We start from the raw sequence: 14,638 nt of genomic DNA on the forward strand, positions 1-14,638 counted from the left end.
CCAACTTTATTGAAGATTTATAATAAAACTTACCTATGACCTATTAATCGCAGAATTTTAAACTACTCGTGTAAACGGAAAATTTAACCATATGTGTCAACCGCAACCGATACACTAATATTATTTTCAATAAACAAAACTAGAAAAACTTCTACATCATTTTCTCAAAAATATTCTAAGAATCTTCTCTTTCTTTCTCTTTTATTATAAGCAACAAAATTCTATCAAGTCTCTTATTGTTGTTGTCTATGACACTTTTTGTAATTACTTTCTGATTTCCATGCCTACAACAGCTACAAGTTCCTGAGCTGAAAAAGGTACCACTTGCCAACAACTACTTTGTTACTGTTGTCAACATGTGTGTGCAAGAGGATGAACAAGTTGATCAAGATAATAATAATATGGAGAAACTTGATAACAGAAGAATTTCATGGCCTTTGCATTGTGATCTTTTGCATGACCAGATGGATAATACAGAAAGAGACTCTTCTTTTAGAATTTCAAGTGACCAAATCAGTGCTCCTAATTCATTTCCTGTTAGTATTTGATTTCCTTCATCTTCTTTTTCTTTTGTTCCTTCTTGTTATGCCATTTTTTCTTTCTTTTTTGTTCTTCTTTTCTTCCCCTATATTATATTATAAGCTAGTTTTGGATTTTTTTTTAAGATGATTTTCCAATAAGGCCTCTTAGACTTTCATTATACTTAGGACATGTTTAGATTGACTTATGAAACTGTTTGAGAGAGCTTGTGAAAACAACTTTGACCTGCCTATAAGTTGTTTTGAGTTTTTTTTTCTTTTGTTTTAAATTCTTCTCTAATTATCTTTTTTATAAATTTGAAATTGATTTTTTCTTGTATGCTTCTTCTGTATCTTTGGTTGAAGAGAGGCTGCAAATGAAATTATGATTTTTAAGGGTTGCTTGACCTTGAAATTCTCTTAGAGATGATTTTCAAAGGCTATAGATGATGTTAGCCTTTGATATAAGATGTGATTAGTCTCTAGGGATGTATTTGTTAGCACAAATTGTTGATAAGATAAATGTAAATTGGAGTGTTTAATTAATTGCATTCATTTTCTAATTATAATAACTTTGTGTACATTTTAGCTGGAAATAGGCTATAAGTATATCCAAAGCTTTTGATAGTTACTGTTATAGGCTAGAATTCTAATTTGCTTCTGCTTGTTTTGCCTTAGTTTGGCTTCGGTGTAATTCTCTTGTGTACATGGGTTTAGGTCCCAAAATCCTGACTTTTTAGTGTTTTTTGTGCCTTATCAAAAAAAAAAAAAGCTGGAAAGCATTTGTGAGGATACAGAGATTGCAGACAAAAAACAGAACCTGATAAATTTCGTCCCTACACTTCGGTCGGGGGAGTGGTCTGATATTGGAGGTCGCCCATACATGGAGGATACTCACATAAGCATTGAGGACTTGGCAAAGAAATTTGGTTACGATGCTGTTTGCGACGAAGCTATTTCCTTTTATGGTGTATGCCATCTAACTGATTTTGTTAATTGCCTATTGTCATAAATTTTCTTTTATCTCTTACAACATGTTATCTCATTTTTGTGAGTATAAGATAGCAAAAGTGCATTCTTAACAAAATAAGGATAAACATATTTTAACAATGATTTAACATTAAAGGCAAATGGTATTCTGTGCAGGTATTTGATGGACATGGAGGGAAGACTGCTGCGCAATTTGTTCGGGATCATCTTCCGAAGGTGATTGTTGAGGATGCTGACTTCCCTCTTGAACTCGAGAAGGTGGTCACAAGGTCATTTTTGGAGACGGATTCAGAGTTTGCAAAAACATGCTCTATTGAGTCTTCCCTATCTTCTGGTACAACTGCTTTGACTGCAATTATATTTGGAAGGTAAGCACTCGTCTCCACCATTCTTTGCCACTGTATAACCATAAGATCATTTTGTGGAGAGTCGCACAACTTTGGGCCAGGTGCAATACCTACCTAGCCAAGATGCACAAACACCAAACACAACATATATAAATATTGACCGCGGCTGTCCATTAGAGTTATAGTTGTGTTGGGGGAAAAATAATAATTTCTAATTGGATGCCTCTAAACGAGATGTCTGACACATATCGTTATTTTTCTAGGGCATGCATAAAATCATAGCACCTTGTTTAATTATCATTCTTTTCCTGTACAGGTCTTTACTTGTAGCCAATGCTGGGGACTGCAGGGCTGTTTTGTCCCGAGCTGGAGGGGTAATAGAATTGTCCAAAGATCATAGGCCTTTATGCATGAAAGAAAGGATGAGGATCGAGTCGCTTGGCGGATTTATTGATGATGGTTACTTGAATGGACAGCTAGGTGTGACGCGGGCTCTAGGCAACTGGCATCTTGAAGGAATGAAGGAAGTGAGTGGAAGAAATGGACCATTAAGTGCTGAGCCAGAACTTAAATTGATGACATTGACAAAAGATGACGAGTTTTTGATAATTGGAAGCGATGGAATATGGGATGTTTTTCGTAGCCAAAACGCTGTAGATTTTGCTAGAAGGAGGCTTCAAGAGCACAATGATGTGAAACAATGTTGCAAGGAAATAATAGGTGAAGCAATAAAGCGAGGAGCAACAGATAATTTAACTGTTGTGATGGTATGTTTTCAATCAGAACCACCACCACCTTTGGTTGTTGAAAGGCCTAACAGAGTCAGGAGAAGCATATCTGCTGAGGGACTTCAGAATCTTAAATACCTGTTAGAAAGATAGATTATTCTTCTCTGCAATGCCTTATTTTTGGTGACCTGAGATTATTATGTACATAATTCATCTATGCTTTTATCTTGTGCTAATCAGTGATCACTGGTGGGGGTAGAGATAATAATGCACTTAGGTGCCAAATTTAAAATAAAAATGTATACTATTGTATGATTGTTTTACCCATTGTTAGTGGGAAAGATAGACGTTAACTATATATATCATGAAGCGCACAATATTTTAACATTGTACTCTATTTATCGTTTATTAAACTTTACTTAGGAGTCAAACACATCGCTGTATATGGACTCCATACTGGTTGTTTTCTTTTAATCCGATTTTTATCATATTCCTATGCTTTTGAGGATTCTGATTTCTGTCAGTATAGCCAAAAACCAGTGCATAATTACTAGATTCACTTTCTTATTCTAGAAGGAAACTACACTTGACAACCAATTATCAAGGAGCCACTTGAGACACCAAATTGCCAAGTGGATTTGAAAAATGCATTTTCATGGTCCTAATTCCACATGATGGGTACAAATATGTGATACCAACATAACGGACTCAGAGACCCATCCTGTGACAAACGTAGTCAAGTACGGGCCAAGGAATACATCAATGATCATTAAAATACCAAAAAGATGTTGAAATAGCTCAGTGAGAAGGAAACATGCCAAGGAATACATTTGTTTTTGCAATCATCAAATCAAAGACCTGAGAAAGCGATGTACATTATCGGAGCCTTATAGCAAATTCTCAAACTAAAAAACCAAGGGACAGACAAAATTATAAAGTGAAAGTGAGTGTCCTGCATTATCTAACTTTTTGCCTTTGACCCATGTCACAAGTATTACAGTAACCTTATCTTAAATGGGTCATTCTTGATATATGTCAGTATGCAGACATTGAAAATACAAACTTTTTCATACTATCTTGATGGTTATATTGTTGGGGGATGCTACTACTACAAAATCAATGATAACATAACAGAATTAGAGACAATATGCCCCCAACAGGCAATAAAAAACTTCTCCAGTTCCGTGAGAGACCATAATTGACTTCTATCTGAATACCATTATAGCTAGCAGCAGTATGTTAAATAACTGTGTCAAATCCCGGCCAACTCCAAAAGCAACGAACTCATTGTTTGCTTGTATCATACATACAATTTGCTTCCAGTTTCATAGTCTAAAGGTGGGAACTTCAAATTACACCCCAAATGAATATTAAACCGGACAGAAACATTTACGAAGAATCATATCATTTGTTGGTGAAGATCTGCTGCCTGCTGTGCGAGTTCCACCATCATAGCCTCATCAAAGAACTTACCAATACTTACATCTTCACTCATTCCCTGCAAGAAAAACACACAATAAATCCTTTGCAGTAGCCAGTTCCTCCCCTCTAACTTTGCATGACTCAGTCATCTAGTTTTATGTACAAACATTTTATTCAAAAAGGATAAAGAAAATCATCTGACATAAATGCAGAATGAGTATCATCATGAGACCTCCGAGTAAAAAAACAGTACACTTTCATAATAGTTAGCAACTGTTGAGAACAAAAACGGAGAGAAAAAAAACATACCTTCCTACGCCTTGTTTTTACCATAAATTCACGGGCAAGATGCTGGATTGGTGCAGGTTCAAGTGGGCGTAAAACGATGCTTTTGTCCAGAGGATCTCCTGGAACAATAGCCCAGTGATCAAAAACTGATTGGCAAAATGCTTGACCTTGTGTATGATATCTTAGGTCTGTCTCAAAACCGAAAGATTCTATTACGGGCAAAAATGCCTGAAAGATGTGGAGAACAAAGTCGGTATAACGTAGTAATCAAAATAAATTTCAAACCATGGCAGTCTACAGAAGCAAACCCCGTTAAATTAGTTTATAGGGAAAAATTAGTCAATGACCTTAACAAGATATGCCGGGGTGCCTGGTTGAGGAACATCAGCAGTAACATGTCCACGCCTACGAGACAGCACAGTGTAGATCGCAGATACACAATCTATTGGTGTTTGAATCTGATTCAAAGGCCAAAAGATCAATGCAAGTATCAGTGAAAAGGTAAAATTGGTATTCAAAGGTTTCTATTTGAAATTAGTGCAAAAAAATACATAAATTATTTTGCTAGCTGGCGTAAAATTACATTACTTCAGCCTACAACAAGGTTATTCAGATTAGGCCATTAGGATTGATATGTTCTGCTAGTTAGCTTGTATGCAGCTCCTTCTCAGGTGTTATAATCATCAATTAGTTCATGAACCATGGAATGATTACAATTTAATTTACTATATGCAACCAACATTGAAGCATAAAATAACAAGTATATATACCTCTACGTAATATACTGGTTCCATGAGCCGAGGGGTAGCCATAAGGAAAGCTGAATAAGCCACTCGCCGTGCTGTTGGAATGATCTGGCCAGATCCACGATGAAGCGGCTCAGGGGCAATCCTTGCATCAACAATCTTAAATTTGACGTTTCTAATGGGTTCATCACACAAAGGTCCTTCTCGTGCACCCCACTGAAATCTGTTAAATGACATAACATAAAATCATCAGACTGAAAAACAATTAATCAATGAACGATTGAATAAATCTTTCTATTGTATGTTTACCCCTGAACAATGGAATCCTTCACAGCATTAAGCAGGCTCTTGTCAACTTCAGTCGGAAGGGTATCATCTAACAGAATATTTGGGCCCTGCATTGGAACTAGAATGTTACACATAAGTTCAAGGGGAAAGTGGGGTAAACAGATAGATTGAGTGATTTACCTGCTTATCAGGGCCAAATGCCCAGATTGAGCGTGCAGCAAGAAGGTCCCAATCATATTTAGTCTGGAAAAATTCACCCAGTTTCTTTCTATTCCAGTCAGTGCTAACAACACCATTCTCTATGTCTTCTGCCAAACCTCTTTCTAGTGGCTCAGCAATCTAAAAGAATGGTCGATATTAGTTTGAGTAAAGTGAAAAATAAATCAGCCTCATAAAAATGTATCTGTGAACTAAGAAATATACAACTATTGACAAAATCTATGCAATGCCTACCATTGTTATTTTATTCTTCTTGTTTGGTGTTTCAGCAAAACATTTCATTGATGAAGATTCAACCACTGTTTCACAAAATGAGACAACAGGATCTGCAACCTGCAAAAGCACAGAGAAAGGACCATCTTCAAAAAAGGAACAGCTTTAAGTCAATGGTAACCCAAATAAATGAGAAACATAATTGTTGGCAGAAGAGTTGAAAAGGGAAATGGAAAGAAATATATAACCTTGACTTCTACTTCAGAATAGAGCTCTCTCAGGTCCTTCATAATTGAATCCAAGTACAGCTCACCAGTCCCTAATATAGTGTGTTCCCCAGACTCCTCAACTTTAGTAACTGCTAAAGGATAACTCTTGCTAATTTTCCTCAGGCCCTCCACCATTTTCGGCAACTCACTTGGATTTAATGGCTCAGTGGCTGTTTTCACCACTGACAGGGTATTGAACAGAAGGGGCCTGAATATGTATACATCCTCATCAAAATCTACATTACAAAGAGTTGCGGTTTTCATTATTGAAGCATCTACGCCTTCAATTAAAACCCAAGAACCAGGAGGTGCCTCAGCTATTGGCATCCTGTCACGAGCTTGATAAACCCACAACTTCGTTACCTCTTTTACCGTCATGTCCTCTTCATCATCCGGTGAGTATCCTTCTCCTAGCACACGAACGGTCTGTCCTGTCTGTATCTTGCCACTATAAACTCTACCAAAAGCATCAAACACGCTACAATCAGATTTTGGATACAATTTGGTTATATTAACCATTAGTGGGCCAGAGGAATCACATTGTGTCATGGCTTTGTAAATGGATGAGTCTTTAGGTCCAGTATATATATGATCAACTTTCTTAACTGCAGCATCTCTTGGTGAAGGTATGTGCTGAACAAGCATATCAGTGAAACCAGAAGCTGAACCAAAAACAGAGCTACAAGCGAGCCTTAGCAAAGGTCTAACATTCAATCTATAGGCTGCATTACTTAGAGTGACTCCAAGTTCAGCAAGGGTTGTCTCTACACTCTTTTTGTGTTCCCCAATCACTTGACTATATATCTTGTAAAGGGGCTCCAGCACAAATTCAACAAAAGATCGTTCCCCACCACCCACAGGGGGTTTCTTTTTGAAGGTTCTGGAATCGGGATGATAATAGAAGTCACCCCAAAGGCGAGAAGCAAATTTATTAGCTTCCAAGGGAACTCCATGAAGCTTCCCATACATTTTAGCAAATGATTGCAATGTAAATGACCATCCAGCGGTACCACTTGCAAAACAAACATTACCAGCAACTGGATCTATAACTTGGACATCACCAGCAACTGAGGAGGCAGCGGCTATGTGGTTGTTAATGACTTCCAAAGTATGCCTCAACTTATGGTAAGCATCCTTTGGAGGTAGTTTAAGTTCAGTTATGAGCCTGTCAACCTACAAACAAAACAGTTAACAACTGAGGAACAAAATATGGAAATATAAAAGACTAAGATTCAAAGCTACCATTCATATCGCAAAAAACCTGTTTACCTTATTCATCACAACAACAATAGGCAATCGCTCCTGAATTGCATGACGTATTGCCCTCTCAGTGTTGACCTACAAATAGCAAGGAACTATAAACTCAATGTTGTCATACAGTATTTCTACTCATCTCAAATATTAAATTTAAAAAAAAAATAAAAAAAATTGAGCAAAGGAAGAGAGCAGACAGCTACTCGGCCAATATATTGATAAAAGAAAAAGATACAAAGAGAGGAGAGGAGGAGGGGGGCAAGACCAAAACCCTCAAAAGTTTAAAAAAATCTATAGCAAGGGAGACCAAGCCTGTTATGATGTAATCCTGGCCAGTGGAAATTGGAAGAAGATCTCCTCACCAAACCTTATTAGGAGCAGAGAGACCAATGTTGTCATGCAGTAAGTTCTGTCATAGCTCTGTTGTCAATAGCGGACGCTACCAGCGCGGAGCGGCCAAAAACAGAAAAATGTGGCGCATTTGGAGAAAGCGGCTGAAGCGGGTATAAAGCGGGCGCTTTTCACTTAAACCCGTTTTAAGGGTCATTTTTTGTAATTTTCAAAACCCTAACTATTACTCTTCTCCATCAGAACCAAATACACAGCCGCAAACACAACTTCTTCATCATACAAACAAAAAAAATCCATCTCCTCTTCTCATCTCATCATCTCTTGATTTCAGAATTTGTTAATTTGTTAATTGGGAGGATGAAATTGTTAATGTTTTGCAATTTTGTTACTTTAAGCTTTAGAGGCTTAAAGTGTTGGTTTCCTTGAATTTTATTAGTATTTTTTGCAAGTATGTTTTATATTTTGCTTAAAACTTGTGACTTTTTCAAATTAGGAATACTTCATGAATTTTGAGTAATGTTTAAGGTATTTTAGTATTTTTTTCAACAGTACAGTATTTTAATATTAAATATACTAGTGTCCGCGTCACCGAAATAGCGCCCGCTACGCGCAGCATCAATTTTTGGGGTGGCCACGCCGCATTTCCGCTTTGACAACAGTGTCATAGTAACTAACATCATAATAGAGGATATAAGGACGGCTTGGTGGCTAAGGAGGTCGAAGGCTCAAACACAGCTCTCAGCATAATACTAATTATTACTAACAGTACTACCATTGACTGTTTAGGAAAAAACTATCCAACCAATAGGTCGAAGTATTTCTTTGAGCAATGAAAAGAGCAAACCTATTACAACCAATAAAGTACCAACACAGATACTACACTAACAGTACACACCATTAATAGTTGGTCTAGTCCTTGACACGGGTCGAACACCAGACTCGTCTTCAATTAAATAAATCATAATTACTATCAACTTAGCCGTTAACTCTAAGTGTCAATGATACATAAATCATAACTACTATACACTTATCAATCCAAATTGACCAATGCCGATAAGCTTAAACATCAACAATAGATACTATCAATCACCAAAGCAAATAGTAAAAAGTAAAACAAGATAGTTACCATGACTCCTTCTCCAGCATCAACAACCAAAACAGCACCATCAGCAAGCCTCAAAGCAGCAGTCATTTCATCAGAAAAATTAACATGACCAGGAGCATCCATAATATTACACAAATATGATTTCGCATTACTATCTTCCAACACAAGCGACATCGGAACCGCCTTAATAGAAATCCTCCTCTCTTGTTCATCAACCCTGGTATCAGTATACCTCATATGTTTCTCACTCTGAGAATCAAATGTCGCCATATGATGAGTCTGCTCCACAAGCATATCCATAAACACCGTCTTCCCATGCTGTAAATGACCCACCAAAGCCACATTCCTCGACAACGAAGGATTCGACATTAACCCTAGCATAAACTGTGAAGATACATAAGTTGAAGAATCTTTCACACCTACTTCGAATTTCTTGTTTTTGACTGGTTTGATAATGGGTTGTTCTAGTGGCTGGTCATCTTCATCCATGACTAGGGTTTCAACATCTTCGCCGTAAACTTCTTCGGCTGTGGGGTAGTACTTTTTGTCTTCGGCGAGGACGATTTGATTTTCGAGTGTGTCCATGTCGTCAGTGGTGGTTGTTAGCCATCCGTTTGATGGACCTTCACCGTCAGATTGGGCGGCACGGTCGTCTTCTTCGTTGGGTTCGTCGCGGTCGGAGGGGTCATCGCCATCGGAGTCTAGGTCAGATTCGATTTCGGGTCCGATGTAGTTTCCGAACTCATCATACAAGCTGTCATCCATGGTGGAGAGAGAGAGAGAGAGAGAGAGAGAGTAGAACCGGAGAAGAGAGAGTGTGGTTTTGAGCAGTGAGGGTTTTAGGGTATGAAATGAGAGCTCAACACACACCAGAGAGGGAAATTGAAAGGGAAGACGAGATTTACACTGAATGGGCTAGGCCCAATACATGTATGGATGATATATGACCCGTTTGAATTGACTTATTTTTGAGTTTATGCAAATAAATACGTTTTCATGTTTATTTATAAATTTTCATTAAAGATAATTGTATTTTCATAAGTTGTTTTTTCATAAAATACTTTGATAAACTTATGAATGATTTATAAAAATTTATTTATTTATATAAGTTATTTTGCATTAACTCAGAAGAGTGTCGATTCAAACGGGCACTCTTACACTTACCAACCCTAAAAAATATCAATTATAACTCTTTTCAAAATCATACTCATTCATTCAGGCCACCTTTTTTGAAATTGAAAAAGCGATAAGTTTTTTTAAATTAACTACCATATCGAAAGCGCTTAGGGAGCATTTGCCTTTTTCTGTAGGGAAATATATTATATATATTTGTACGCATCTTTAACACGTTGAGAACAAAATAACTAAAGAGAATAATTTGATAGATGTGATATGTTAGTGATAAATTTTTCTTTTTTTTTTTGCAAAATGTTAGTGATAAGTTATGGATCTAGGACTATAGATTTGAAGCTCATATGTGCAATTTTTGTATTTTTTTAATCAAATGTGTAAAATTTCAAAATTGTTAATCATTATTTATATAATTGAACATGTATTTCTCACTATTTGTATTCTATCTAAATGATTTCATATCTATATGTGTAAAAAAAAACAAATATGTGAGTTAGGTTCCGATACTTCGTAAGATACTCTTAAATTACCCGCAAACAAAATTCTTACACATATATATATGTAGAATATTAGTCAATTCATTATCAACTAAATCTACATGAAATGACAATCATTTCATTATTTTAAATCAAATCAACTTTATTTCGTTAATAAAAAATTGAATAATTTAGAGAATATGCAATGACCAAATATTATTTAAATCGTAAAGCCATTAAAAGAAATAAATATACTTAGAGATCTTGGCTATGTGGTAAGAGTTTAATCTTCTAATATTAAGGTATATAGTTTAAATTTTATGGTTGCAAAATGATCATCACTCCAATCCAATAAGACCATTTAGCGTTAATAAGGGTAGCCACATCCCTGACAATTGATTAGGATAAGATGATATAACCATCATTTTCTATTAAAAAAAAAAAACATTTGATGTGAACATATTTTAAAATCATATGTATATGACTCGTCCTCTTTTTGGCAGATACATGAACTTGCTATAAAATTAAACTTCATTTTATTTTCATAAAAAAAATTGAACACAAATATCCTCTTAAAAGTTTGATTGTACATGTATTTATCATCCAATAAATTATGAGTCGTTACATCTAGTTAATCACACGATTTAAACTTCAAAATTAAAAAAAAAAAAAAAAATTAAAAAATAAAAGAAGTTCACGTGACCCCTTGACTTGATCCCAAATTCTTCTCTTCCAACACTAACCACCACCACGCAGATAGGATGCAAAGGTAAATAAGATCTCTTACGTGAACGTGATTCGTTATTACTACTGACCTTTGATAGATATATCCAACAACTCGCTCATATCTGGATATTGATCTTGATCCAACGTACATATAGAAAACATTTATCTTTGTTTATTGTTCTAGCAGCATGCATGATACATAAACACCATGAGTAAGTAGCATAATAACCACACAATAATATATAGAAATGGCATAATAACCACACACTTAATATATAGTAAAAATACATATAGGGAGAAGGGGAAACTATATAAATTTATTCGATTCACCAATACACTACCCATAGTCCCATATAGATCAGGAAAAGTTATTAGTAATATTCACCATACAACCACATATTCATATGCAATCAGCGATGGTGATGGTGATGGTGTGGAGGGTGACCATGTGGCCCAGGAGGACTACCAAGTGGAGGTGGCTGAGAACCAGGTGGAGGTGTTGGGCCTTGTGGCGGGTTAGGAGGTGGATGAACATGCGGCGGATGAGCTGGTCCGGGAGGATGTGGACCCGGTGGTCCAGGATGGTGAGAACCCGAGCCTGCCGGTGGAGGTGGATTGCGCATATTTCTCGCAATAGTAGCTTTCTTCGTTTTTCAGCGATGAGACGAACCACACTTGTTTTTACCTTATGGAAATATAATTGGTGAACCAATGAATCAAAACAACGACTATATTTGTAGGACTCAAGAGAAAACTCTAGTCTTTTACTATCTATCGGTCAAACCACAAGTAGTTGGGTAACTAACATTCATACATATATCATGATGGTTAAAAAAAGCTTTAACATGTCACCTGGTCATGCGTGTAGTAACACAATTAAGTTTGAAAATAGGATTGATTTAACGTTTGTATGAGTTTAATGTGATAAATCAAAAGGTAAAATTGTTCATAAAATGTTCCGCTCAACTTAACTCATTTGTTAAGGGATAATGCACAATTTCTGCAGGGACGGGGGACACCCTATTTATTTATCTTAAAAAATGTGAATTTCTCCAGCCACTAGATTACTTGACCAAAAAAAAAATTGTTCATGAAATATATATTTTCTCTATAATTTAATTTGTTTGTTTTATCCTTTGTATCTCTGTACGTGGTTTTCTTTTGAGAATTTTTTTCTCACCTTATTAGATTTTTGCACACTCTTAGATTATTTCTTTTTTTCATTTCTTTTTTTAATAGATGAAATTACAAGGACATTATATATTCATACACATAAGTAAATGTTGGATTTAAACTCCGATCATAACGTCTGATCTTACAATTTTGACATTTTTTAACAGCTGAGCTACGATTTATGAACCTGAATTTCTTATTTTACCTCGTTTGAATTATATAATCCGAACTATTTTTACCATATTTCAAATTATATAATCCGAATCTCATAAAAACTATAAAAACAATACCTAACAAATTTTCTTGGTTCCTTCAAATTTTATTTCTACACGTTTCGACAAAGAAAATCCTAGAAAATTTTATATATATTCGGATTATATAATATCAAATGTCTAAAACCCTTCAATAGAACAATTAAATTACTTAAATTGTGTGAATTCAATCGGCCATTAAATTGCGTGACGAAAAAATGAGTAAAAATCAATCATTTGATTAAAATGATTACATTTTTTTTTTTATATACAATTGATTTTTGTTACCTTGTTATATGTGCAAAGTTTTATTGTCATTTACCTTCTTTATTGGAAACATTTGAGACACATAATTTGTGTTTTGTCCTCTTAGCCGAATTTTTCTATACACAAGTGCCGCGATTGAACTTATCATCACTTACTTACTTAAGAGATTCAAGTTCATAAACTCATTTCTTTTTTTGGAATGACCAATTTATAATCCCACCCATACACACCATTTAGAAATCTCAAAAATTGAATACTACCATCGTCCTTAATTATAGGACCCTTTTGAAAAAATAACATGAATTAAGATAGTGGATATTTGTATTAAATATGTTTGTAATTACTATTGTTTTTACAATTTTATCCTTTATGAGAGAGGGTTGGTTTATGTTTTCAACATGTTATTTACTGGTGATTGAAGAAAAAGATGTATAATAAATAGAGGCATGTATGTAAAGAAATAATTAATATAGTTGGAAATAGCAAAAAGATCTTATAAGAAGGGACAAAAAAAATTCTCAAAAGAGTGTTATAATTAGGGACGGAGGTAATATATTTTAATAATGGACGTGCTCATGGAATGTTGCCGAAAAAAGTAATTGGTAATTTTTTTATTTTTTTTTTGGTGCAAAGGTAATTGGTGCTCATAGAATATATGCCATAAAGTTTAAAATATAAAATATCCTACAAAAATTCCCTAAAAATAATATTCTAAATTTTTCCTTTTCCTTTTTTTTTTTGATAAAATTAAACTTTTTTTTAAAAAACAAAAATGAATTATACTAACACTCATACCGCAATTGTCACAGCACAATCATACTCAACAGTCAGTCGATGCCCATACATAAGAGCGGATTCAACCACCAACTATGAATACCGAAGCTAAAAACAACATTACTAACTTTCAACCAACACAAGGAATATGATTTTACTTTATCTAACATATGTGGTGAGAGCTTTGTTTGTTCTTAAATAACATGTCATTCCGATCATTCCATATAATCCAAACACATAGGAGCCATATAAGGTGAAAAATGATATATGCGGTTTTAAACCACCAGCATAATGGATAAATTGCGAGAAATTGTCTGAAATAACCTGAGATTCAACCCCTTCAACTCTGAGCCACGCCCGCACTAACGACCAAAGCGCACCATAAGATGGACAAGTCAGAAACAGATGATTCAAGTCCTCAACATGCCCACACCCGGCACAACACAATCGCGCCTCCATTGATATGATCCCACGATTTGTCAAATTCTCTTTAGTAGGTAAACGATCCCTCGGTAAACACCACGCAAAAACAGATACTTTAAGAGATATCTGTTTATGCCAAATTAACTTTAAATTTTGATGTAAATGGGGTTGTTCCTGCGCCTTCAGTAAGTCATACACACCACGGACCGAGTACCCACCATTCTGGTTCGGTAACCAAAGCCACCTGTCATAAGAAGAATCTTGCAAAGTAATCGTGAGTAATAGTTCCCTACACCCCTCTACCAATTCTTCCTCCCAAACCCACAAACGATGTCGCCACTGCCACGCCTCCCCGCCAACCTCCACACCCAACAAGAACATGTTCCTCACCGTGACTGCCTTGCTAACAACCAAGTCATATAGGTGTCTAAAACGCACACACCACGGAGAAAAAAAACATAACTTAAAAAAACATAACTTATATATTTTTTTTATACTTACCTATATTCAAATTTCAAAATTATCAAGCCTCATACGAGAATCGAAAAATTAACAAAATAAAAGAAAATTATATTGCAAATATTAGATGCATAGTGTATGATGAAACTATAAGTGCTATGTTCAATTTTTACTTTTTTTTTCACATGTCAAAGATATCTTCCAACATCTTAATATTCAT

General features: G+C 35.4%; 2 protein-coding genes and 1 long non-coding RNA gene across 4 annotated transcripts; 2 read left to right on the forward strand and 1 right to left on the reverse strand.

The window, feature by feature from the left end:
* Window positions 1-2,975, forward strand: LOC11446690 (probable protein phosphatase 2C 27). 2 transcript variants are annotated; one of them, XM_003609458.4, is made up of 4 exons: window positions 7-536; window positions 1,291-1,488; window positions 1,665-1,876; window positions 2,172-2,975. In XM_003609458.4, exons 1-4 carry the CDS (start codon window positions 357-359, stop codon window positions 2,734-2,736), a joined length of 1,155 nt encoding a protein of 384 aa, XP_003609506.1. In that variant the 5' UTR covers window positions 7-356; the 3' UTR covers window positions 2,737-2,975. The 2 variants fall into 2 exon arrangements, with proteins under 2 accessions (XP_039689297.1, XP_003609506.1); XM_039833363.1 differs by lacking the exon at window positions 1,291-1,488 and having other exon boundaries at window positions 1-536.
* Window positions 2,976-3,385: 410 nt separating this feature from the next.
* On the reverse strand, window positions 3,386-9,641 carry LOC11438189 (110 kDa U5 small nuclear ribonucleoprotein component CLO). Its single transcript, XM_003609459.4, has 10 exons — window positions 8,760-9,641; window positions 7,298-7,366; window positions 6,008-7,201; window positions 5,781-5,879; window positions 5,508-5,666; window positions 5,349-5,434; window positions 5,064-5,262; window positions 4,641-4,751; window positions 4,315-4,521; window positions 3,386-4,081 (listed from the first exon to the last, which is right to left on the reverse strand). The coding sequence occupies exons 1-10, from the start codon at window positions 9,501-9,503 to the stop codon at window positions 3,983-3,985; spliced, it is 2,967 nt and encodes a 988-aa protein (XP_003609507.2). The 5' UTR covers window positions 9,504-9,641; the 3' UTR covers window positions 3,386-3,982.
* Window positions 9,642-11,485: 1,844 nt separating this feature from the next.
* On the forward strand, window positions 11,486-11,793 carry LOC120580038 (uncharacterized). The gene is made up of 2 exons (XR_005645668.1): window positions 11,486-11,561; window positions 11,595-11,793. It is a non-coding gene; the product is annotated as an uncharacterized lncRNA (long non-coding RNA).
* The last annotated feature ends 2,845 nt before the right edge of the window (window positions 11,794-14,638 follow it).

The sequence above is a fragment of the Medicago truncatula genome, chromosome 4, assembly GCF_003473485.1.
Source record: "Medicago truncatula cultivar Jemalong A17 chromosome 4, MtrunA17r5.0-ANR, whole genome shotgun sequence".
Lineage (NCBI taxonomy): Eukaryota > Viridiplantae > Streptophyta > Magnoliopsida > Fabales > Fabaceae > Medicago > Medicago truncatula.

Coding starts and splice junctions, on each gene's coding strand:
- LOC11446690 (XM_003609458.4), top strand. CDS start 357: ATGTGTGTGCAAGAGGATGAACAAGTTGATCAAGATAATAATAATATG. Junction 1,489..1,664: donor AAGCTATTTCCTTTTATGGT/GTATGCCATCTA, acceptor TATTCTGTGCAG/GTATTTGATGGACATGGAGG. Junction 1,877..2,171: donor ACTGCAATTATATTTGGAAG/GTAAGCACTCGT, acceptor TTTCCTGTACAG/GTCTTTACTTGTAGCCAATG.
- LOC11438189 (XM_003609459.4), bottom strand. CDS start 9,503: ATGGATGACAGCTTGTATGATGAGTTCGGAAACTACATCGGACCCGAA. Junction 4,752..5,063: donor AACCAGTATATTACGTAGAG/GTATATATACTT, acceptor CCTTTGAATCAG/ATTCAAACACCAATAGATTG. Junction 4,082..4,314: donor TAAAAACAAGGCGTAGGAAG/GTATGTTTTTTT, acceptor TTTTTCTTGCAG/GGAATGAGTGAAGATGTAAG.